This window comes from Typha latifolia, chromosome 2, assembly GCF_019914945.1.
Source record: "Typha latifolia isolate L0001 chromosome 2, TyphaL0001v2, whole genome shotgun sequence".
In the NCBI taxonomy this organism is placed as follows: Eukaryota; Viridiplantae; Streptophyta; class Magnoliopsida; order Poales; family Typhaceae; genus Typha; species Typha latifolia.
In genome coordinates this window covers 16,733,139-16,756,356 of record NC_133087.1, presented here as the reverse complement: position 1 = coordinate 16,756,356, position 23,218 = coordinate 16,733,139, and the positions used below count along the sequence as shown (strand labels likewise).

The 23,218-nt window shown below is 38.4% G+C and overlaps 6 protein-coding genes across 10 annotated transcripts; 3 read left to right on the top strand and 3 right to left on the bottom strand.

The window, feature by feature from the left end:
- Positions 1–67: 67 nt before the first annotated feature.
- Positions 68–2,475, top strand: LOC140782225 (3-hydroxyacyl-[acyl-carrier-protein] dehydratase, mitochondrial). Of its 2 annotated transcripts, none has more exons than XM_073128692.1 (4): positions 68–390; positions 1,817–1,932; positions 2,008–2,114; positions 2,249–2,475. In XM_073128692.1, the coding sequence occupies exons 1-3, from the start codon at positions 82–84 to the stop codon at positions 2,102–2,104; spliced, it is 522 nt and encodes a 173-aa protein (XP_072984793.1). In that variant the 5' UTR covers positions 68–81; the 3' UTR covers positions 2,105–2,114; positions 2,249–2,475. The 2 variants fall into 2 exon arrangements, with proteins under 2 accessions (XP_072984793.1, XP_072984795.1); XM_073128694.1 differs by having other exon boundaries at positions 71–390; positions 2,238–2,475.
- A 346-nt stretch (positions 2,476–2,821) lies between these two features.
- Positions 2,822–3,337, top strand: LOC140781978 (transcription factor PCF1-like). The gene has a single exon (XM_073128291.1). It carries the CDS (start codon positions 2,822–2,824, stop codon positions 3,335–3,337), a length of 516 nt encoding a protein of 171 aa, XP_072984392.1.
- A 388-nt stretch (positions 3,338–3,725) lies between these two features.
- Positions 3,726–12,096, bottom strand: LOC140782755 (OVARIAN TUMOR DOMAIN-containing deubiquitinating enzyme 12-like). 3 transcript variants are annotated; one of them, XM_073129504.1, is made up of 13 exons: positions 11,956–12,096; positions 9,994–10,101; positions 9,733–9,847; positions 9,466–9,635; positions 8,050–8,123; positions 7,237–7,291; positions 6,473–6,547; positions 6,235–6,308; positions 6,079–6,127; positions 5,158–5,242; positions 4,733–4,789; positions 4,073–4,106; positions 3,726–3,998 (listed from the first exon to the last, which is right to left on the bottom strand). In XM_073129504.1, the coding sequence occupies exons 2-13, from the start codon at positions 10,024–10,026 to the stop codon at positions 3,965–3,967; spliced, it is 855 nt and encodes a 284-aa protein (XP_072985605.1). In that variant the 5' UTR covers positions 10,027–10,101; positions 11,956–12,096; the 3' UTR covers positions 3,726–3,964. The 3 variants fall into 3 exon arrangements, 2 of the variants coding, with proteins under 2 accessions (XP_072985605.1, XP_072985604.1); XM_073129503.1 differs by having other exon boundaries at positions 9,733–10,101; XR_012107935.1 differs by lacking the exons at positions 3,726–3,998; positions 4,073–4,106 and adding an exon at positions 5,828–5,884 and having other exon boundaries at positions 4,735–4,789; positions 9,733–10,101.
- Positions 12,097–12,561: 465 nt separating this feature from the next.
- On the bottom strand, positions 12,562–14,714 carry LOC140782721 (probable inorganic phosphate transporter 1-4). Its single transcript, XM_073129449.1, has one exon. The coding sequence runs from the start codon at positions 14,301–14,303 to the stop codon at positions 12,696–12,698; it is 1,608 nt and encodes a 535-aa protein (XP_072985550.1). The 5' UTR covers positions 14,304–14,714; the 3' UTR covers positions 12,562–12,695.
- A 56-nt stretch (positions 14,715–14,770) lies between these two features.
- On the top strand, positions 14,771–17,881 carry LOC140782722 (uncharacterized). Of its 2 annotated transcripts, none has more exons than XM_073129451.1 (7): positions 14,771–15,033; positions 15,197–15,340; positions 16,049–16,116; positions 16,214–16,264; positions 16,479–16,538; positions 16,639–17,088; positions 17,523–17,881. In XM_073129451.1, the coding sequence occupies exons 1-7, from the start codon at positions 14,877–14,879 to the stop codon at positions 17,538–17,540; spliced, it is 948 nt and encodes a 315-aa protein (XP_072985552.1). In that variant the 5' UTR covers positions 14,771–14,876; the 3' UTR covers positions 17,541–17,881. The 2 variants fall into 2 exon arrangements, with proteins under 2 accessions (XP_072985552.1, XP_072985551.1); XM_073129450.1 differs by having other exon boundaries at positions 14,772–15,033; positions 17,513–17,881.
- Positions 17,882–18,716: 835 nt separating this feature from the next.
- LOC140782723 (ethylene-response factor C3-like) lies at positions 18,717–19,551 on the bottom strand. The gene has a single exon (XM_073129452.1). The coding sequence runs from the start codon at positions 19,486–19,488 to the stop codon at positions 18,853–18,855; it is 636 nt and encodes a 211-aa protein (XP_072985553.1). The 5' UTR covers positions 19,489–19,551; the 3' UTR covers positions 18,717–18,852.
- Between the last annotated feature and the right edge of the window lie 3,667 nt (positions 19,552–23,218).

The window sequence follows — 23,218 nt, the reverse complement described above, 5'->3', positions numbered from 1 at the left end:
TAACAATTCCAGCCCATAAGGCTGGAAAGAGGTATTTGTACTATTACTTGTGAGATAACACGATAGAATCGTGAGAATAAGATGCGACTCCACCGGCTTATTCGGATCCTTTATCCACCTCGGTCCATCTCGTTCTGCTCCTCTGCGTCTCCCCCTGCCGGGAAAGAAGTGAAGGGGTCGACTCGCCTCCTCGAAATCGGCGACGTGCTGCGCGAGTGCAGGCGGTTCTCGGCGTCCGACGTGGCCAAGTACTCGGAGGTCACCGGCGATCGCAACCCCGTCCATCTCGATGCTGACTTCTCCCGCCGAGTCGCCGGATTCGAAGGGGGTCGGATCGTCCATGGCATGCTCGTCGCCTCGCTATTCCCATCCCTTATCGCCTCGCATTTCGTATGTCTCTCTCTCTCTCTTCCTTGTTTCTTCTCTCTGTGATTTATGATTAAGTAACTCACTCAGGCATTTTGTCGAATAGCTTCTTGGTAGGTGAGCAAAGAGTACTATTCCCAAAATGGAGTACCGAAAATGTCAATTTTTGGGAATTGCATTATGCTAGGATGAACAAGTAGTTATAATTTAAGTACAGGCGGGTAGATTGCATACCCAAACTCATAAAGAACAAATATAGGACTTAACGGATTCATAAGGGTTCTTAACGAGTTGCGGCTTCGGCCAAAAAATGATAGAAAGAAGTTGACGTACTCTTTTCAATTCGTAAAGCAGGATAAAGAAGTTGTTTCATGTTAGACTACAAGAGGAATAGAATGTTCTTTCTAATTACAATTAAATGAATGAATGTCTGTTTTAAAAGTTCCAAGTGTTTGGTGAATAGTATGTAATTGAGAAACTTTGAAACCTTGCAATTATGGAGGATGAGAGATTGCAAAATGGTGCCTTGTTAGCTCTTGCAACATACACAAGCCGCAAGGCATAGATTTTTGTACACCAGCTGCCAGTACTGAAATTTTGTTAAACATAAGGATAGAACCAAAATTGAGAGTGTAAATGTAAATGCACTTTGGTTTCAAGTTACTTTTCTTAGTCAGCCAAAACTCAGTAGATTAAATTTTAGTTTTCATATCCTATGAACTTGCACATTAATGCACGGTAAATAGGTCTACTGAGAAAGGATGTGAGAACTGGGAATCATGTCATCCCCAAATGGACTGGTTTGTTAGAACTCCCAGTGTCTTTCAAGAGTGGCGAAGAAGACTTGTTTAATGCTGTCTGTTCGCATAATTTAATTGTTTGTTGCAGACATGCAAATCAATTTTTGTCCTGATTATTAGATTATGTTAGTCACCTGGGCCTTCCTGTCTGCAAAGCCTCCTTATGAAGAATGGGTTCCTTCAGCAAAAGCTGGAGGTCCTTGTGCCTCCGCAATTTGTTTCTTTATCCTCTTCTCTACTTGTGAGTTGTGAGTGTTATGTGACTTTGAAATCTTTGGTATAACCAAATATACCTGTTTGACTTTGCCCTCTCATGACTTAAAAATGTGATGATACAATGTACATATGCAAGTTGTATATGATAATAATGACTGATTAGTAAATCATTATCTATACTATCTCAAATTCTAATATGTTCTGTTTCTGTTTCTTTTTTTTTCTTTATCTGTTTTCTCATTTACCAACTTAATTTTGCCAGCCACTTTCTGAAACCCTATATTCGATTTGTCGACTTCAATTCTCTCATATAATTGCACAATAATGTGCTCCTGCTTATAGCTAGATTTATAAGTCTAGTTTGCAGAAAGGACTTTGTATTTTTTTTCCTCTCATGTATTGTCATCATACGACACATTTTGGCAAACATGCAGCCTGGAGCAATATATGTTGCACAGAACCTGAAGTTTAAACAGCCTGTCTATGTTGGAGAAGAGGTGGTTGCAGAAGTTCAAGCAATATATACGAAGGGAAACAAGAATAGATTCATGTAAACCCCTCTCTCACTTTTCACTGAGATTGATTTATTTGCTTATGCTTGAAGAATTTTTCCTCTTGATGGCAGTGCAAAGTTTACAACCAAATGCTTTACAAATCAGGATTGTCTTGTCATTGATGGCGAGGCCACCACCATTTTACCAACTCTAGTGCTGAACAAATGACAAAGTGCAGGTTATTATTCGTCATAGTATTCTTTAACTTTTGTTTGTCTATGAGGAGATATGTTTTTCCTCTGGATCAAAAAATAAAATAAAATGATTATATTAGAATATCAGAACAGTGATTTGGTTCCAGTTTTATGACAGACGATGACATGAATTACACGGCTTCATCAAAAGGGAGCATGCAGTTGCAGTTGTTTACAAATTTCCTATCAATCCATTGGAGCAGTTTGTACACTGATCTTTTATTTTAAAGTAAAAAGTGGGGTGGGTGTAATGGAGGAGGCTTTTGTCATTTAATTGTATTTAATTTGTAAAAATAGATTTTAATGTGCGCATTCTATTATAATAAAATATGCATTGATTGTAAATATATATATATAAATTTAGTTTTATAACACTAAATCGAAAAATTAATTGTAATTAAATTGTAAAAGCCTCGGAGGGGAGTGAAAGGGTCAATGGTAAGAAAAAGGAAGGAAGTCACTTTCCAATTTCCATGGACACGCACGTGCGAAACAATGGTGTACCAATTCCAAATTATAATAAAGTTTGGTATGATCACGTGGACACATGCGTGCGCGTAGCATTCCCAAAAGTGACTATTCCCGAAAGTGGCAAACTAGTAAATTTGCGCCACAATCCAATGCCTAAACCCTAAAATAAAAAGAAACTCTAATCACCGACCCCACTCAAAACGACGAGCCGACGACGACTATGGCCTCGGAGCTACTACTCTACAAACCCACCCCTTCCTCTCCTTCCACCTCTAAAATCCTAACAAACCCTCCGTCCCAACGGCGGAGCACCAAGAGGTCGTCATCATCGTCGCCGTCTCCGGCGGCGGCAAAGGACCGACACCGGAAGGTGGAGGGGAGGGGGAGGAGGGTCCGGATGCCGGCGATCGTCGCCGCGCGGATCTTCCAGCTCACCCGCGAGCTCGGACACCGCACCGACGGCGAGACCATCGAGTGGCTCCTCCGCCACGCCGAGCCCTCCATCGCCGCCGCCACTGCCGGCCGCTCCTCCACCTCCACGGCGGCCCCGGGGGTGGGACCGGGTCCTGATCAAGTTGGGCACACCGCCGCCTTTTTCCCCATTAACGGGTCGGAGTTCGGGTTTCCGATGGCTATCCAGCGCGTGCCCTACTACACGGCGATGCTGATGCGGCCTGCCGTGGGGGACGACGGAGAGTATCGCGTTGAGCCGACGGGGATCCGACAGGAGGATTGAATGGTTAGGGTTTTAGGGTCTATTAACACCTTTGGAGTAGGACATGATGTACCTGTCTACTTTTAATTCTGGAATAGAAGTAACTTTCATATTATTAGACTACATTTTGACTATTGATCGAGGCACGCAAGGACGGCTTCGCCTTGGTGGTCTTTTAATATTTGTCAAATAAATAATTACGAAAATGAAATTCTAGAATTTCTTTATATTTGGTTGTCATTATTGCTAACGAAACAAATGATCTTCAAAGATACGTATATAATTATTTAAGAGTTAAACATTGTTAGATATGAGTGCTGTAATATGATTGACATATCATAACTTAGAGAAACCATTTAGGTAGCAGTAATATAGATAGATGTACATGAAGTCTCAGCAACAAGAATAATTTCTTTCCATGGAGGATTATAGAATTTCAATAAAATAATGGTTAGTTTGTCACAACGATTAGCTGTAAGTTACCAAGGAGAAAGCAAAGAATATAAATTTCCTATAGTTTCCCTATAACTGGAATAAATGATATTTAACCTATAAGGTATGTAGGTATGTATGTACAGGAAGATAAGAAACTGGGGTAAGTTAGAACAATGAATGAATCATATGCCAATCTCTCCTGCCCCTGCTTGATCACATCGTCGAACACTGTTCCAGGATGAAGTGCCTGGGAAACAGAACGAGTCAAATAACAAAGTCCAAACTGAGCTTTTCTAATGTTTGTTACCGAAGTGCCACCACCTTTTATTCTTCTTAATCTCGGAGATTGGGAAATCTGCAAGAGTAACAAGTATAGGAAGATTAATCAACAGAACTGCTTTCCAAAGAGAACAAGATATAATAGAACGTTTTGGGATCTTATCATCAAAACTGAATCACATCGCATGAAACCTCATTACTATAGATAGTAAGGGTGCAAGAAGAGGTAACAATTCAAATATCGATTCAACAATTGATTGATTTCCCCAAGCTCTAATGCAGACTAAACAGTATTCTACTAAAATACCTTGATAAAGAAAAGCTCTTTTTTTTTTTCAGTGACCTAATGCTTGTAGAGCAGCATGTAAATCGAATCTATCCATCTTCCTTGTATCCATAACTTTTTTACAGTTAGACCTCATCCCAACCACAAAAGCAACTGCAAATCATATCAACGCCAACTTTATAAGGACTACAATATTTTTGTTCAACATTTGATCTGATTCATTTTGGATACTCTCAGCTATGAAATTGATATGGGCACTTGCATGGTCTTCGATCAACAGTAAGGGTGTGCCTCGAGAGAGATATACATGTATTATGGAATATAGAGAAGTTGTTCCATACAAATACTGAAGGCAAAAGAAAAAGAAAAAGAAAAGAACAGCACTACAACAAAGAAGAGACAGGAGATGGAGTTACCTCCTTCCGGATATATTGAGTTGTAGTGCACCTCAGCCCAAAAACTCAAAAATATAACTGCAAAAGTGATGAGAATTTCAAACAGTGTAAAAGAGTCAAAGAGATACCATAAGGAATCAAACATTTGCATATTGTAGGTTACTGAAATGCTTGCATTGACTAAGCACAATGTAGAAAAGACAAGACAATAATCAGTCAAATAATGGAATCCATTTTGAATTTTCGATAGCTAGCAATTAATTATATAGGGAATCAAACAACAGCCAATGTATCATAAGTTCATAACTAACAAAATAAAAAAAAAGAAGCTTGCATCATAACTTTGTGTTGTTTATCCGAAAAGAACTACTGTTCCAACACAAAAATGCATCTACTTTAATAAAATATTAATTATATCACTAAATGAGAAAAGATGTAAAACATACCTCGTTTTGACTTTTGAACATCAGGCAATATTTCAATGTAGCATGTATCCTTGAATGATGTTAGGATAAAAATTTTGACACCATACTGCAAAAAGGGTAAATTAAAATGCAAAATCAATAGTCTAGCTAGTTTAGAAACAAGGTAATTGTAGAATAATATCATTATGCAACATTAATCATGAGATATCTATGCAAAGCATATATATGCTAATAAAATCTTTATCTTGCTGCACATAATATATATTCTTCACAGCCACTAATATTGGCAGCAACCTACTTCTACCAATAGTTATACTGCAACTTACTGCTAGCCTACAAGCATCATAAGCCGAAGAAAAGAAAAGGCTTAATTTGAATACAAAATTATGATGGCAAGCGGCTTAATTTGTGCGGTAAGTAAAGCTCACTCATAATACTATCTAAATTATAAAGCATCATTAACTTGCCAAATCATAATGAACTATAGAAATAATGGATAACTTAATGCATAAAGATGGGAAGCTCCCACTGACATTAAAACATCTCTGCAAGAACTGATAAGAACACCAAACTTCTAAACTCAATTAGACTACTTAGTCTGCATTGAATGTAAAAGCTCTTATTAAAAAATCTTCTATACATCTTGAAAGATAATTCACCAATCATAAATATCTCAGATATGTTTACTTACTGAATTGCATTCAAATTCTCATTATTCAGTGATATAAGCACCCGTTATATAGCAATCCTGCCAAAACAATGATCAAATTGACAAGAACATGGAACTATACTACTACCGTAGTTAACAAAACTCAAGTTCTCATTATTCAGCAATATAAACACCTTGTTAAGTAGCAATCCTGATAAAACAATGATCAAATTGACAAGAAGATGGAACTATACTACTACCATAGCTAACAAAATTGAATATAATAGGCATACCGAGTCTGCAGCAGCCTGCAATGTGACATGGTCGCCCCACTCTCCACTCCTTTTTTGTTGGTACAACATGGTAAAGATGCACGATAAGTATTATTTTATAAAGTAGTTTTTTTAACTGTACCAGTAATTGAATAACTACGAAGAAAAATAACTCACTTAGACATCTTTTTCAAATAGCCATCATAAGCCATAGGGACATATCCCTCATAGATCTCACGCCGCGACTTGAGCTGACAACCATCTTAAAAGAGTGACTTACCAAAAGATATAAACTTAAAAAGAATCGAGTCCAGAAATCCAAAGAATTTGGTCACCAACCAAGAAGGAAAAGTTTAATGCAGTACTAAGGAAAAACAAGTAGAATGAATATCAAAATCAATGCGTCTCCACAAACCTGATTGACAACTTGCTGTCTCACAAACTTGTGGTGTTCAGTAGTACGATAGAACTGATCAGATAGTGCTCGGAACTGAAAAGAAATGGAATTCAGGAAACAAATGTTGTTGTGATTGAGAGGGAAAAGAAAAACTCTAGCCAATTCAACAGATAACTAGTAGGACAAACCAATGAGTCATCATTATTCATTACTCTGCTTGGTTCTAGTATATTGAATGGTATATCCCTAGAGAGCAATTCAATGGAAAGCTAAGTGTGCATCTACTGATGACTGCAAAATATTGGATAATCATTTTTTAATATCAAATGTGGGCCTTTGGCCCAGCATGTGGTGATGTGTAATTAATGTTGAGCATCTTGCATGTCTACCAGAAGTGGGTTCTTAAAGATAAATTGTTAATTAATTAGACTTTTAATTACTTTCAGAGACCTTTCCCAATTTTGATATGATGTCTATAGGATGACCCCATTTTAGTGGATGAAGGTTCTAAATTATGATAAATTTATACAGATGTTGTCTGCTATCATTTCCAAGAAAATATAATATAAATGTGGATCATAATCCAAAATGCATGCATAATAAGAGCTATTAAAAGAAAAAGAAAAAAATAAAGAGCTGGATGGTAGTCAAATGCTAAGTTCACCTCTGGAGCTCACTTACATGCGATACTTGAATAATTAGAGCCTCTTCAGGTGATATTCATTTAAATAATTTACGAAGGAAGAAACTTGACAAATAAAGAAGGAATGTCGTTAACTTACCTGACAATTACCATCTCCTTGAACCTTAAGTTCGACCAGATCATATAACTTCAACCTACATATGTAGACAATAGCTTCACTATCGCATATAAACATTAACAAAAAAAGAAAAAAGAAAAAGAACTAATAGATATGCTTGCAGAGCAACATAACCTAGAACATGCAACAAACTTAAAGGGCGTCCCTATGCGTGAAGCTCCCACCTATGCGGGGTTTTAGAAAGGGAAGATGTCAAACATTACTTCTCATATTATTAAGAAATTCTTTTATTTTACTTACTTTTTCTGTATTTTTCCTATGGATACTTAAGTTTGCAGACTTCAACAAACTTAGTAGGAAAATTGATTGAAATTATAAAAAAAAGAGTAAGATATATATATTCATCTCTACTTAAATTATTATAGTATAAGATTTTTATTGAAAAAATAATGATACAAGTCAAATAAGTCCTATGTGGGTTCTACATGGATTTTGACTACGTGCAGCGAAGGGACCGCAAACACATATCCGATGCATAGATTGCATTTTGGAAAAACACGCAAAGGTAACTTATTGACAATATGTGTTTGTGACAATCTCAGACCAAGCAAAGGTCCATATACGTGTAAGAGTTATTGACAATCTCATACTTCAGCTAGATTTCAGGACATTACTACTTATTATGTAGACTATAAATGTAAGTTACTGCATTTGGTTCCAGTGGTTCAAGATATCCAAGTTTAACAATGTAATTATTTAGAGTTGGCAACAGTGTTGAGTATCTAAGAAATATTTCTGACAAGCATCCAAAAAATCAACTAACTTCATTGTTACCTCTCAAGAAGCCTTTGATGATCTGAAGTAGCCTCATCAATAGAAGGCATTTCTCCATTTATTTTAGGAACATGCTGTACGTAAAGAAATCCAGAGAACAATTGTTAACTCAGCATGCACATCACCAAACTACCGAGAAAATTGAATATCAAACACATATTACTTAGCTAGCTTAAAATCCTAACAAAGGAAATATGTAATTCCTCGACAACATTTTTCCCTTTCGAGATAGAAGATTCTGTTGCTGTGCAAAGTGAATAGTGACTTCACATAGTGAGCAGAGAACCCCCTAAGCTAGCACATATATAAATTCTGTGCACTTACCCTATTGTTGATGTCTATTCAATGTTCTGGAAGACCAAAATAGACAGTGACTAAGAACGACAAAAAATAAAAAGGGATAAAAGACAGAAATGATAGACGATTATCATAGACATCTCATCAAGTACCCTCATAACACCTCTTGGAATAAAGTCATGCTTCATTCACAAATGGCTGTTCTCTTTTTCTTAAAAAAGGATTAGTACATAATTGCCACCGAAAACTTTAAAGAATATCATAATAGCCACGCATTCTTCAAAATATCATAATTGCCAAGGAAATTATTCAACCTTTTCAAAAATACCATCATCTCAGTTAAATCTAATTAATCACTGTTAAAAGACCATTTTCCCCTTATATAATATGTTTTAAATGGTTCTAATTTCTAAAGGTAAATAATTTACCAATATCATAGTACAAGAAAAAATCCTCTTTTTTTGTAAGAAAAAAATTAGATACAAATATTTTATGCTCAACTTAAAAAAAAAGGGAATTTTAGTCATTTATATGTATTTTTTCACTTTAAACAACTACATGCCAACAATATTCCATAAATATTCTGCAAGAAATTAACCAGCATGGCAATTTGGATTTGGAAAGAGGTATATGATTTCAGTGGCAATTACAATATTTTAACGAATGTAGTGGTAATAATGATTTTTTTAGTCCTAAAAAAGAATTTTGTAATAGCATCAATTATGGATTTCTAAAGGGGCAGTAAACTGTAAAGCATTAGTGACAACAGGGTCTCCTTCTGATATATTACACTTGAGTCAAACTTCAATTCTGCTTTTGCCCCTCTATTATCTCACACAGTCACATTCCATAACAGCTTTTCCCCAAAGAGGCACTATAACCCAAGTTTGCCACTAATGTTGAAACTGGACATCCAAAACCCATGGAGGTGAATATAGAATTATATTAAGGAATTTCAATGTTCCCATGTTAGGTAATGCAAATCGAGAAAGAAAGGGAAAAAAAATCCAAATTGGCGTTATCAACCAAAAGCCAGACTGTTAGTAGAACTCATTTTGCATTTCTTTTTTCTTTAAGAAGTTATTAATGATAAATGAGCTACAGAGGCTGAGAACTTACAGGAACAGGAACCATTCGATTCAATCTCTTGCCTACTTCACCATCCAAGGCAGAAAAATCTTCTGTGAGCTCTATGAAGCGTGCATCTCCATCATGTAAATTTTCTTCAGGACTTGTACATGAACTGGAAGGTTCCATGTCTTCTCTCTCTTCATGAAGAGGTTTATTTCCTACAAAAATTAGATGAAATAATCAAATGAAAGAAATGCATGAGAAGGATAAGAATATCAAAAGTATAGCTGACATGTATTCCAGGTAACAGTATACCCGAATTTAAACTATTCATTGACCAATCTTGCGTAAGAACAGATGCATGCAAGTGCTGTTCATCTGCATGTGAAGGTCCAGATGATTCAGCAACAGCAACTTGTGAAAATTCTTCCTGAAGAGCATGGGCAATAATCTCATCGTTCTCTACAATACTACGATCTGTTCTATAACTAATTTCACTGATGTAAGCTTCATCACAAGCACTGGCATCAATTTGACTAGAGTTCCCATATTCTGTAGAATCAGCACAAGGGTCACCTTGAAGAAGATGGAGACCCCATCGCAAAACATCAGGATCTGGTTCGCGCATAATCATCAACTTTATTTGTCAAAATATCAAGTGAATATCCTTATGCAACTTTAGAGCTGCACAAGTCAGAGAATGTATCAAATTTAGTAATACTCCAATAAACTTTTTTTTACAAACACAAGCACCTGAAATATACTCAGAAATCAAAGAGTACTAATGACTGCAGAAAAGAAAGCAAAAGAATAATAAGTTTCTGAGAGTCAAAAATTATTCACAGAGCAAACTAGATATCGCAAATTGCTGCTGTTCTTGTTGTTGCTATTTTTCTACATAATACTCATAAATCATTATCTTAGTTAACTTTTCTTACACAAACAAGCACCTGAAGAATACTAAGAGATGAATAATTACTAAAGATTAAAAACATCCCACTTACGTTATGTATACCTGTTACATTCGTAAGAAGCACCTAAAATTCCAAAGAAGAAAAGATTGCTAAATCATCTCAGAATTCCCTATCTTTTGTCTACTATATCCTTTCTTGTGAGAAAATATTCACATAGAGAAATAGAAATTCTTTGAATGATATCTCTTCTGCCAGTAAGAGCCTATGAAATGGACAAATATCCAAAATACACAACATGAATGCATTGATATGACAAATCTCAAATAATATGGACGCGATATGCTAAGGATACATAATATTTGACTAGATATGGTAAAAGATTGACTTGCGAATAGTTTTAATCTGTTAAAATGACTTCTCAAGACATTAGGTGCACTTTTATATGAATGAAGGGAGATCCAGAATTCGTATGCTTTGGTGATTTAAGCGTAGAAAATGATAAATAATTTATAAAATAACTCCACTTATTCCTTTCTCTCTCGCTCTATTTCAGTGTCTTTCTCCTACATTTCACAGCTGCAAGAAAGCAAGCCATCTTCCCTCTTCCTCCAATTTCAAAGTTTACTTTAAAAGGTCAAATAACCAACCACATATTGACTGTACATTCATACTGTGGATTTTTAATTTGGTGTTCCAACATGCCACAAGCAGCCCACATTACTCTATAATTGGTTGACAGCAAAACATTGCTAAGCCTGCCAATCTGATTCCTATTAGAACCCCTCCACACTCTAGTCAATCTATTATCCAAAATGTCTAGCATGCATTGTTGTGGGAATAATTCCTTTCGTTGACAATGAACCAAAATGTTGGATAAAATTTCAGACATATGACATATTATATACCCTTAATTGTGAGACATGGGGCATATAAAATACAGATAATATGAAGCTCTGAACTCGTCCGATCGACCTTAACTATGCTATTACCAATCTACTTCAAATTCATACCCTGGGACATTGCTAAATTCCCTTCAAAAAGATATAGTTTTCTTGGATAAATCTAATCCAATATATACTCATATTTATCAGACCTGGTGCATGTTATATATGAGAATACTGAACCCTAATCTAATCCGAGAGGTACACTAAACTTCCTAGTAACAATTAAGCAACCCTAGGGTATATCGCACGACTTCAAAATCAACCCTGGGCCAATGCCAAATGCTCTTGAAACAATTTTACTCTTCTTGGGTAAAATTGAAGAACTCTGTTATACAAATCTTTTCAGAGGATGCATCAAACCATTATTATCGATCGACATGAATAATGAAACAGAGATAGAAGAATCACATAAATCTATGAGATTCCACCAAATATCTCCTAAATCCGGGAACATCTTATTGGCTAAAAGGGACAAAAAGGAAAAGAGAAATCAAACAAGAGGCACGCAATATCCAAACAAAATGAAACAAATGATAGAGAAATGACTACAGCCAAACGATTCTCTCATTTAAGTAATCCAAGAAGCCCTAAATCCACAAACGATCACATAATTTTTTTCGAAAAACAAAATCGAGAATTCCATTAGGAAAACACACCTGGAAAGCAAAGAACAAACTTACTTGAGATCGAAGCAACGGCTGCTTTCGGAGTCGAAAGCAAACGTTGATTTCGTTGAAACCCAGTAGATAGGGAGAGATAAAAAGGACTCCTTCGAAAAGCCACAGATAGAAAGAAATATATAGCAATTGTAGAAGGTACAAATCGAGAAGGGAGCATAGCAATATAGCGAAGGAACCGCGAGGCGAAGCAAGGTCTTGTACCCGACTCACAAATTCGCCACATCAAATGAATCCAATAACATATCGCCACGTAGAGTTAGAGACCGTTATGTATTCTTTGCAGACACGTGGTAAGTCACGAATTAATGAGTTATTTGGTTGTAGGGGATGACGTAGGGAGTCGTTGGAAGAGGAACAGGTCACCTGTACGAAGCGGCGCGACCGTCGCACTTTTTGAATTCATCGCCTGATCGCCTTATTCCCACTTCGCTTGCCGTATCCGACTTTTGTTGTGCTATCCGCCTATCCGCAGGCCAATCGGGGGATTTTGGATATGGATAAAGATATCCGATGTGGTTGTCAGGAATAATTGGGCAGGTGAACTTTGTTTATCGAACGTGGAAGTTTTTGGATGGATTTCACGAATAAAAAGAGATCATTATATTATGTAACATAGAGTTGACTTTCTTAATTGTTACTACATAATAGACGACTTAATTTGAAACAAAATTACACACCTCTAACTCAAAACTATATAACTAGATCTTCTAGTGAGATCTTATCCAAAACAATACAAGAATCTAAACATGGACTGTCCTGTTGCTGTTACCATCTCCTTCTACAACTCCATCATCTTCGTTTTCGCCGGATAACTCCTCAAGAGACTTCCCCTTCGACTCCGGCACCAAGAAGGTAAATATGAACCCCAAGAGATTGCACGCAGCGAGAGCGAATAGCGAGTTCCTAACTCCGATCCCCGCCGGATAACCGGGGTCGGCGAGCCTCTTGTCCTGGCTCTGAGCCGCGTACAAGAACCCGAATGACCCCACTATGGCCCCCGCCTTCCCAGCCGCCGCCGAGATCCCGTGGCACGTCGACCTTAGCCTCGCAGGGAAGATCTCCGCTGGCACGATGAAGGTCGTGCTGTTGGGCCCGAAGTTGGCGAAGAAGAAGGTGAACGCATACATGATGACGAATCCGACGTGGTTGCCTGGGGTGGTCCAGTGGTGGTAAGGGGCGGCGAGGCCGAGCATGAAAGCGGTCATCATGAGGAATCCGACGAGCTGGATCTTGAACCGGCCGACGACGTCGATGAGCGCGACGGTGAACCAGTAGCCAGGAACGGTGCCGCAGAGCGCGATTAAGGTCTGAGCTCTGGCGAGTTCGAACACCTCTTCTAATGCGCTCATCGTTCTTTCTTTTGGAATCCAGTGGATTGCGGTAAAGATGTCTTTTTGGAATAAGTTCTGGCTGTAGAAGGCGACGTCGAGCAAGAACCAGCACGTGGCCGTGCCGAGGAGGTGGAGACCGTAGCGACGGAGAAATTGGGCAGAGAAGAGACCGAATTGGTGATTGGCTCGGGTGGGGGCGATGTCGGCGGTGCTGTCTACCGTGATCTCGACTTGGAGTACTTTGGACATGTCCGCCGCCGCCTGCTTCGTGTTCTTGGCGACCAGCGCTGTGTACCGAGCGGTCTCCGGCATCTTCGTCCGCCAGTAGTAGGATAGGAGGGCTGGGATCGCGCCGAACATGAGGATGAGCCGCCAAACGTAGTCAGCTTCCGCCACCGTGGAGGTGGCTGGGTTATCGCTATAAGCCGGCGCGTCGAACCGGCTCTTAAATGCCGCGGAGATGATTAGGGTCACGATCCCACCGGTTAGGATTCCGAACCCCTGCATCGCGAAGACGGCGGCGATGAATGCTCCCCGGGTTCTTTTGTTGGCGTACTCCGACATGATGGTGGCGGAGAGGGGGTAGTCGCCGCCGATGCCGAAGCCAAGCCAGAAGCGGAAGAAGCAGAGCGTGGCGATGACGGCTGACGGGGAGCGGCCGAAGGAGAGACCGGAGGCGAGGGAGCAGACGACCATGAGCATTAGCGTCATGCCGTAGACGCGCTTCCTGCCGAGCTTGTCGCCGAGCCAGCCGAAGAAGAGCTGGCCTGCGAGCGTGCCGCAGAAGGCGACGCCGTTGACCGCGGCTGCGACGTTGGGTGGTAGGACGCCGGGGTCAGGGGAACCGGGGACGGAGTAGTAGATGCGGCCAAGGAGCTTAGTGACGAGGGAGATGCAGAAGAGGTCGTAGGCGTCGGTGAAGAAGCCCATGCCGGCGATCACGATCGCCGTGAAGTGGTACCATTGAGTCTTCGCCACGTCGAGGGCCGTGAGGACTTGTAACTGCTCTCTCGCCATTGCTAGGTAGTCAACGTAGTAGAGAGTTGAGAGAGACAACTAAGCTTGTATATTAGTTTCTATCTCACGAGGAGGAGAAGCTTGAAAGGTGAAGTGCAAAACTAGTCAATAGAGTTGAGATAGAGAGGGAGAGAGTTATCGAGCAAGGTGGAAGTGAGGGGGTCAACAGGCTACTTAAAGATACGAGGACAAGGGAGAATCTACTCCTCATCGGACTCGGATAGTCCCCTCGTAAACGGGTTAACTCTACTCGGTTTCGATTTTGAATAAGATATTCCATCACTTATTCAGTCTCTGTTGGGAGATAACGAGTTATTCCCGGATAAAAGATGATAATGCACCTTATCAATCACGATGTTATCATATCAAAATCTTTTTAACTTATTACCGACCAATAATAAGCTGCCAAGTAGAAAATCCCAATTCGCAATTCTACTCCTGCTCCATTTCGGATTACGAGCTCAGAAAGGAAACCTTCTCTATTTATTTGTTATATGTATGAAGCTCTCAGCTAGATTTCTCTATTCCGCTTTCCGCACCGCGACTGAGATCGAAATCGAGTGAGCGAGACAAATGAGGGGAGGCTATGGCGGCGGCGGCGGTGGCCGCGGTAGAGGAGGAGGGGAGAGGTATAGAAACCCTTGCCTCACGATGCACCAACCGTGGGCCTCTCTTTTGGTCTACGGCATCAAGCGCATCGAGGGGAGATCCTGGCCTTCTCCAATCACAGGTATTCCTCCTCTCCTCTTCTCTCTCGCTCCTGGATCATCCAATCTCATATCTTCATAAGCCTATTTTGTGAAATTAGACTTGAGTTCTTCCGATTTGATGATAACATTGTGCGCCCATGTCGAAAATTCAACTTATGATTTATTTATTTTAAAATCTTGAAGGCCGACTATGGATTCACGCCGCATCAAAAGTTCCTGATCCAGAAACTATTAAAGCAATGGAGGACTTCTACAGGGAAATATATGCTGTTAATGGGATCACGGATATTAAGTTTCCGGAACACTATCCGGTTTCTCGACTATTAGGTATGTTTTATATTGTTCGATCATCCGAGATGTAAGTACTAGCAATGTGCAAGAACCATGCATTTTTGTACAATTCCTCCCATACTTTCTTTTATCAGACATCTGTCAATAAGTGCTTGTCTGGGGTGGAGTCATTAGGGTACTCAAATCAAAAGTTACTCTTGATGATCGAGATACTGCTGGGAAATTAAATAGTATCACAATGGCTTCTTACATAAGTTCTCAAACTAGACAATGCAAAAAGTAATTGCTCAAATACGATAACTTCATTGGCAATCTAAGAATCAGAAAAAATAGTACAAAGTTCTGTTAGTGCAAGCATCAACTACAAATATGAACTTGTTATGGGAAACAAAAAGTGCCTTGTATTCTTCATTCTCCTAGAGTGCAACAGTAATTTTATTTCAGTTGCATATGAAGGTATTGAAAAGGGAATATTCCTTTTGAATCTTCTTTTCTTGAGTTGGAAGTCATTGAGCCAAAGGAATATCTTAATTGTTTAAGTTGGCATAAATTGCGTGAAATCTAATGAGCCTCCTATGTAAGCCTTAATTTAGGTGATGATTTATGTGTGCTGCAAAATTTAGCCGACCTTCCTTGTTAAGAAGCATAACAGATATGTGTGGTTTGGAAATCAAAGTAAATTTACTCTTCAAGTTTTTCTTATAAATTGTTTAATGTAAGTAAACCTTTTTCTCTTTATTGCAGGTTGCATTGAAGTGGTAGGCTGTGTTAAATGCAAAGAGCTGGTGAGCTGGGAGGCTGTACCTGAATCGGTAGGATTTTGTATTTTTCTTTCATTAGGTTGTCATTTTTTTCAGTAATACTATTAGGCTTACTGTTGTTAATAACTGTTTCACTTGTAACTTACAGGTCAGGCTTGAAGGACTGACAGACTTTTGTTGGCTCTGTGAAAATCCGCAAGTATGTCACTACATCATTCAAGAATATTGATTTTTATTCATAGTTGTGCTCAAACCCAATAGATAATCTAATTTTCTTTTAACATTTAGACTAATCAATTAACTAATTGATAGGCACTATTTTTCCTTTCACAACAAAGATGCTCATTTCCTAAGACCTTGCTGTATTTTGTTTTTTTGTGTGTGTTAAAGATAGTTTTCTTTGATTCATGCAGAGGTTATTAGTTCCATTTGAGATGCGAGGTTATCAGGGCGTATATAACTTGGCAAATAAGGTAGCTTCTCCAGCCTTTCTTGTTTTGTTATAAGAAAATTCTTTTTTGCCTTCTATTTGCTTGTTTCTTATATCTTAAGCTTCCTATGCATCTGTCATAGATCTACGAAGCAGCAGTAAGAGGTCTTCGTCCTGTCTCAGCCCCCCTTCCTGTCAAGTTTCCACTTCCAGATCCTCGAGATCCTCTCTCTTTGAAGCCAGGATCTCTTTCATTCAGTAGCTCTGGAACATCTGCAATAGAGAAATCACAAAGTGTGACTGCTGCTATTGAGGGTGCCCGAGCTGCAGCTACACAGTTTTCCAAAAAGGATCAAACAATCACCAGCAGAAACAACAAATTTCCAAGTGAGCATGTATCTGAAGGAGATACTCATGATGGGAATACAGAGGATGATAGCTTGTCTGGTGCCCAAAGTAGAACACCATATCAGGTGAATCACTCTCATAGTGATACACGAAATATCCATGATGCAGGAAGTGTAAATGACAGAGGGAAGCACACTCTAGAGGTTAGAAGAGGTTCTGGCTTGCGGATTGGAGCTAATAACAGGGTAAGTATTTTTTTTTTTAAAAATTTCATTTTGGTTTATATATTTTATATTAACAAAGGAAGATATGAAATTATTAATGAGCTTTCAAGCACCCTATTGCAAATTATAGAAGGATCACATCCACGTCTTATGCATATTTCTCTTGCTTGTATTACTTATATGCCATTCGTTTGCACATGCATTTGTTTGGCTTTTAGATTTTTTCATGCCTGATTCTTCCAAGTTCCCCTATCAGCGTGAACATCAATATTAGTATTTTGGCCTTGTTCGTGACAAATGTTGTCGACACGGCTTGTATGACGGCTCAAGATTTTTTTTGACTTTTGCAATAAAGTTAAACTAGCTTTGTTTGATTCCAGTTCTTCCTAAATTCTACCTGCTGATTACATTGTTTTAGACTGTAACTAACAGTCTTATTTTGTAGCTTTTCGCAGCAGCCTTCAAGGAAATGAAGTTGAATCAAAGCACCTGAAAGATATAAAGATCGCATGGCATGCAGTGATGCCGAGGCCTAAGAGCGTATGAAGTATAGATTATTAGACTGATTAGAATTATACTGTATAGTCCCAGATCCACATTGCCCATCTGTATCCTGTAAGCTTATGCACTAGTACATTTTCTAGCCAGTGCCGTGTACTACTAACAATTTAAGATTTGTTTCACAACTGAAGAAGAGAAGATTATTCAGAACTAGTACTATTTAGGTTGAGTTGCATTGTAATGTTAGATCTATTCTTCCCGTGTAACAGTTGGTTCCTTTTGAGTTCTTTAATCCAAGTTATTTTGAGGTAAAGATATGTAAGTTATCATCGCAAAAATTGACTGCTGAAAACCGAAACTTATACGGTCAAAATGCTTTCATCACCATAATTCGAATTATTTCAGGTGTTTCTTCCATTGGAGAGTAATCCATTAATCTCTCCTAGGAAAAAAGAAAAGGATAGAATATGGTTTTCACCACTACAAACATTTGGACGAACAATAACTCATGACAAGAAGGATTTGGTCATGACAGAGACCTCAAAGCAAGTATACGTGAGAAAGTAACCATAAATTAATTGACTACTTAATTTTTAGGTGCGCAGTGGACCCTTTTTTTTAAAACAAAATAGAATAAATTATGGAAGAAAACTCCAATAAATTTTGAACTTAACTTGTCCAACTTGACCAGAACACTTCGTCTTCAAGATCTCTACAGTTTGAAGACTAAAGGAAGCTTCCAAAAACAGTAAAATATGGCAGGTTCATCCCCCGCCCCCCCCCTCTCACTCAATATGTCTCATTCTCGGACACCCAAAACCTAATAAAGAATTCCCTTAATACTGATATAGCAACTAAATAACTATTTAGATTATTATTTCAATTGAATTATAACAGTAAGTTACTATTTTACTCCTTGATTAAATTGCAGAGCTAATGAGCTAATGTTCGGAGTAAGATTTTTACATACATTGCAGAGTGCGAAAATAAAATATATGGCATCGTAGAGTTATTGCTAGAAAGATTTATTTTTTCTTCACTAAATCCAATCGATTTTATGATTAATAAGTAGTATTTTTTGACTAAAATATCCTTAATGAGAATGTTCACAAAGAAGTTGGTGGGGTTGCAGCAATCGAGAGTTCATCTTCTTGGAACTTGGAAAAACTTTTGTCCATCAAAATTAACACCCTCCATTACAACATCCTTGTAGCCCAAGAAAAAGGGGGAAAAAAAAGAAGAAGGAAAAATAAATAAAAAACAAAGAAAGATAGCATGAAAAATTCAAAAGTGGGTAGCCACCTCTGAAGAAGTTCTTAGGAGCTCCTCCAAGTACTCTTCTCCCAAGTCTTCCAACTCCACCACACTGTGGATGCCGACCTCCCTCCTCTTCTTGCTTATCGGCTTCCGCCGTATCGAGTGCCGCCTCTTCAGCGCGACCACCGGCGAGACCCCGTCCTCCGCCCCGCAGTTCACGCCTCGCAGTGACTCCCGGACCCTCTCCACCGGGAAATTCAGCACCGCCATCGTCCCCCGCATCGCGAACGCCGCCTGGTCGTAGGCCAAGGCGGCCGCCTCCGCGGTGTCGAAGGTCCCTAACCACACCCTGATCCCGTGCCGCGTGGAATCCCTAATCTCCGCCGCGAATTTCCCCCACGGCCGCCGCCTCACCCCTCTGTAATTCTGGTTATTCGATTTATCGGGCGTCTCGGAGGGCAACGACGATGAGGGCTTGGCGGCGGTCCCGGCCGCGAGCATCTCGAGCAAGAGCATCTCCTCGGAGTCGTTAATGTCGAAGGGAAGAGAGTCCTGAGTACTCCAGTTGTGGGGGTGGCTCCACGAGGAGGAGGAGTCGTCGGATCCCGCGGAGGATTCCGGGGAGTGGTGGTGGAATTGGGGGTGGAAGATCGACGAGTCCATTGCCTCTTCTTCTTTCTTCTATAAGTGGGAGTGATGCTAAATTTTGTTTCAGTTACTCTGTTTGGCAATAGAACCGTTGGGAAGCCCGCCCCTTTTTATACTTGGAAGTGGAGGGAGGAAACGAGGATAAGGGTACAAATGGAAATACAAATAAAAGTGGAAGTGGGTCCCACGTGGGATTTGTTCAAATTAGCACGTGGGTCAATTGTGCACGGCGGCCACGTCGGATACGCATCCAAAGTGTGGTGTGTGCAAACGCCATCATCTGGAAGCTATTTGATGCTTCTACTTGAACTCGCCCAATCCCAACTTCTCTTCTTCTTCTTCTTCTTCTTCTTCTTCTTTTTTTCTTTTTTTTTTTTCACATAAAAAAGACTAGATATTTATTTTTTTAGCCATTAGAAGACCATGAAGATCGTGAAAGAGATTAAAAAAAAATTGTTGAAATCTTTTTTTTTTTCCACATTTGATTCAACGAGCATCTCAATGGCAGTAAATATGTGATTTTTTAAAGGCAAATTAAAGTTTAAATCTATGTCATTGGGCCTAATTTTAACTTGTTTAAAGTTGCAAACCTGTTACTACCCCCATTCACATTAGTATTTTGTTATAAGCAAGCTAGCTACTAAATGACTAAATTATTTTTTTACTATCATCAAATCAAGACTATTTCTATTAGAATAATTAAGCCTTTTTTAAATCTCTGTTGATGATCGGCTAACACTTGAAATTTGATTTAGACTACAAGGAAGGTTTTAAGTTTAAAGTATATATGAGTATAAGAAAATCGAGCCAAATCACGAGAGAATAGAATGCAATTTATCTTTTTCTTTTCAAGTTTAAGGTTAAATTTCTTCATTTTCGATAAAAATAAGGAAATTGGACTACAACTTATGAATAAATCCCACAACTTAATAAATATCTACTTCTTAGCAACAAAAAAAAAAAATTATAATAAGCCTAGGGTTATAGAGAGGATATTACAAGTCACTCAACCTAGGTGGCACCGTGGGTGCCTAACGGTTCCATCACAACTATTGTAGACTTAGGCATGCATAGCTTTATAAGGCACTTAGAGGCGGTTGTAGCAAAAATGGCCAATATGAATACTAATAATCGTCACAAAGATAGATAATATATAACGAGATAACTAAGTAAACTAAGGGAGCAGCAAATGCAAAGGCAAGCTAGAAAAATGAAATAACAATAATTTTGGATAGGCACAAAAATACGACACTCATTGAGTTTCAATAAGAAAGGTACCAAAATGTCTTTAAACCTCTGAACACATCCCACACTTCACAATAAAAGCCACCATAGAGTAGACGGAGCAAAAACTTCCTACAAAAGAAATAGAGCTCCTCCATATGCTTTACCTCATCACATTGAGCGTCGACACTGAGACGTAGTTTGTTCGGTTACCAATTATTCTAAAAGCTTAAATTATTAGATGATAATATTTTTATATTTTACAATTAACATTCCTCTTTATTTAGGGATAAGATATTTTGACAAACCTAAGATGTAGACTTGATTTAAATGAGTAAAGATTTTACATTTTAAATTACAGATAGGCCTAATAGAATTGTACTCAAGAACGTTGCTTTAATACTATATTAACTCATCAATTACTCTAAAAGTTTAAACTACTAATAAACAATGATCTTATGCTTTATATTTAGTACAATCCATATCTAATAGTAACAGTGAAAGAAGAAGAAGGAGAGAGAGAGAGAGAGAGAGGCCCATGGCCCCCTCCTCCTAAATGTAATAGCTAGGGGAGGGGAGAAAGAGGAGGCAAGATGATAGGAGGAAGAAAACCCTTTGTTAGGGTTTGACTATGGGAAGGAAACTCTCAAGTTTTGTTCTTACACTAAAATGTTATAGTCAAATTTTCACTTTTAAAATGCTTCTGGGTCTTGGGTCTTTAGAGACTCACTTTCAATGGTTAAAATTCTAAATGACTTTAACACTTCTACTCCTTGGATTATCCTTCTTATTATCGAAGAATGTTTTAGATTGTTGATTTTATATCCCTCTATTTAGATCTGTTTTACAGGTGGGAGACAGGCTCTTTGTCTTCAAGTCTTCAAGTCTTCAAGTCTGGTTTGGCTTATGATACCTTAAGTAATTTGGATTATGAAAAGATATCTAATTTACGAGCTTTCTTTCAAAAACAGAAGAAGAAAAAATAACTGCTTTCATATACTTATTTCAAAGATAAAATTGAATCTTATGGAGCTTGTTCATGGATGACATGATTCGGGTATGAACATAGAAAATATTATCGTCAAGCGAATCGGCCTATCCTTTGCTTATTATGCATGGCCAAATCAGTAGTTTAAGTCACACTCTCCCATAATCCATCCTCTCTTTGGAAATTCCTCTTCAACTATTCCTATCAAATAAGGAGTATAATACATTTGAGTTGAACAAAGAAATGGAAGTGAACAAAAGTCTCTGCTGGATATGGCTTTTAATTCACTTCTTTTTGTAAGAGAGAGAGAGGACATAAACACATCCATCTCCAGATCGTCACTACTCGTGTCAAAAACTCAGAAAGCTCCAACGTTTTAGGAATTGGAATCCAGTAGACTTTCGCAGAGATCTCCTGTTAATATTCAATCCTTAGTCTGAGATATCACTTGAAATTTCGACCAGATACAGACTAATTTCAAGATTCTTCAGGAATTAAAGTGTAAGTTTGAAGTCCTCCCAGATGGGTACTGTGATTCTATTTGCCTTCTTTCACTGTTCAGTAATGCTAGTAGAAGATCTTCGTAGGTCTTTATCTTCTCGTCGATGATGATTTTTTTAACTAAAATAAAAGAGGATTAAGTTGTGAAACTTTATCAGAATGCAATTGAATTAGTGATAATGACATCAACAAAAGTTTGAGCCTCACAAAATCCTTTGGTGTGTCCCAAAGAAACAAACTGAGCTTTCCATCACAGTTGATGGCATGACCATTGACTGGCCTATAGTTTCCTTAACAGCTTAACCATGCAAAAGTGATTAAACTCTCACTGTGATCATCATGGAGAAGTGAGTGAAAGAAATTAAGAGGAATTCTTATGAATCCTATTTCAGCACTACTCCCTTATGCTTCAAATTAGTTGCAGAAAGAGAAAAAAAGAAAGAAGCTGAGGACTGATAGAAGAGTGTCAATCTTAAATACCACAATTATATGTTTTAGAATATCATACTTGCTGCTATTTGTTTTTTTAATACTCTTAAATACCACAATTCTTCTTGTATTATAACATTGGATAACATTAGATAGCTTTAGAACTTTTAAATCTAGGTTTAGTTCAATAATTAATGATATTTTGAAAGTTTGGTGCAATTATGTACAAATCTCTTTTTAAGAATGTAATCAGATTCAAATCTGAAACATGCTCTGCAAAGCAGATGTGAAGAGAGAATGAGATGATAAATGGATAGAGAAGCTAATAAAGACAAAAGTGGGACCTAAAACAAAGACAAAGAGGATACCTAATGTCATATTGCCAGCACCACAGAGAGCATGCATTAATACAATGAACATAGGACCACACAATTTCACTTCAAGACTTCAAAGAACCAGTCTTGTCCTCAGAGGATCTTTTCAATTTGCACACACAATGGTGACAGATGTTAGGCAGCAAAGTATACCTTCCATCTCCCATGATGTGCTCCAGATGCAGAGAACCATGTCACTACTACTGATACTACTTCTTGTCACTATGTT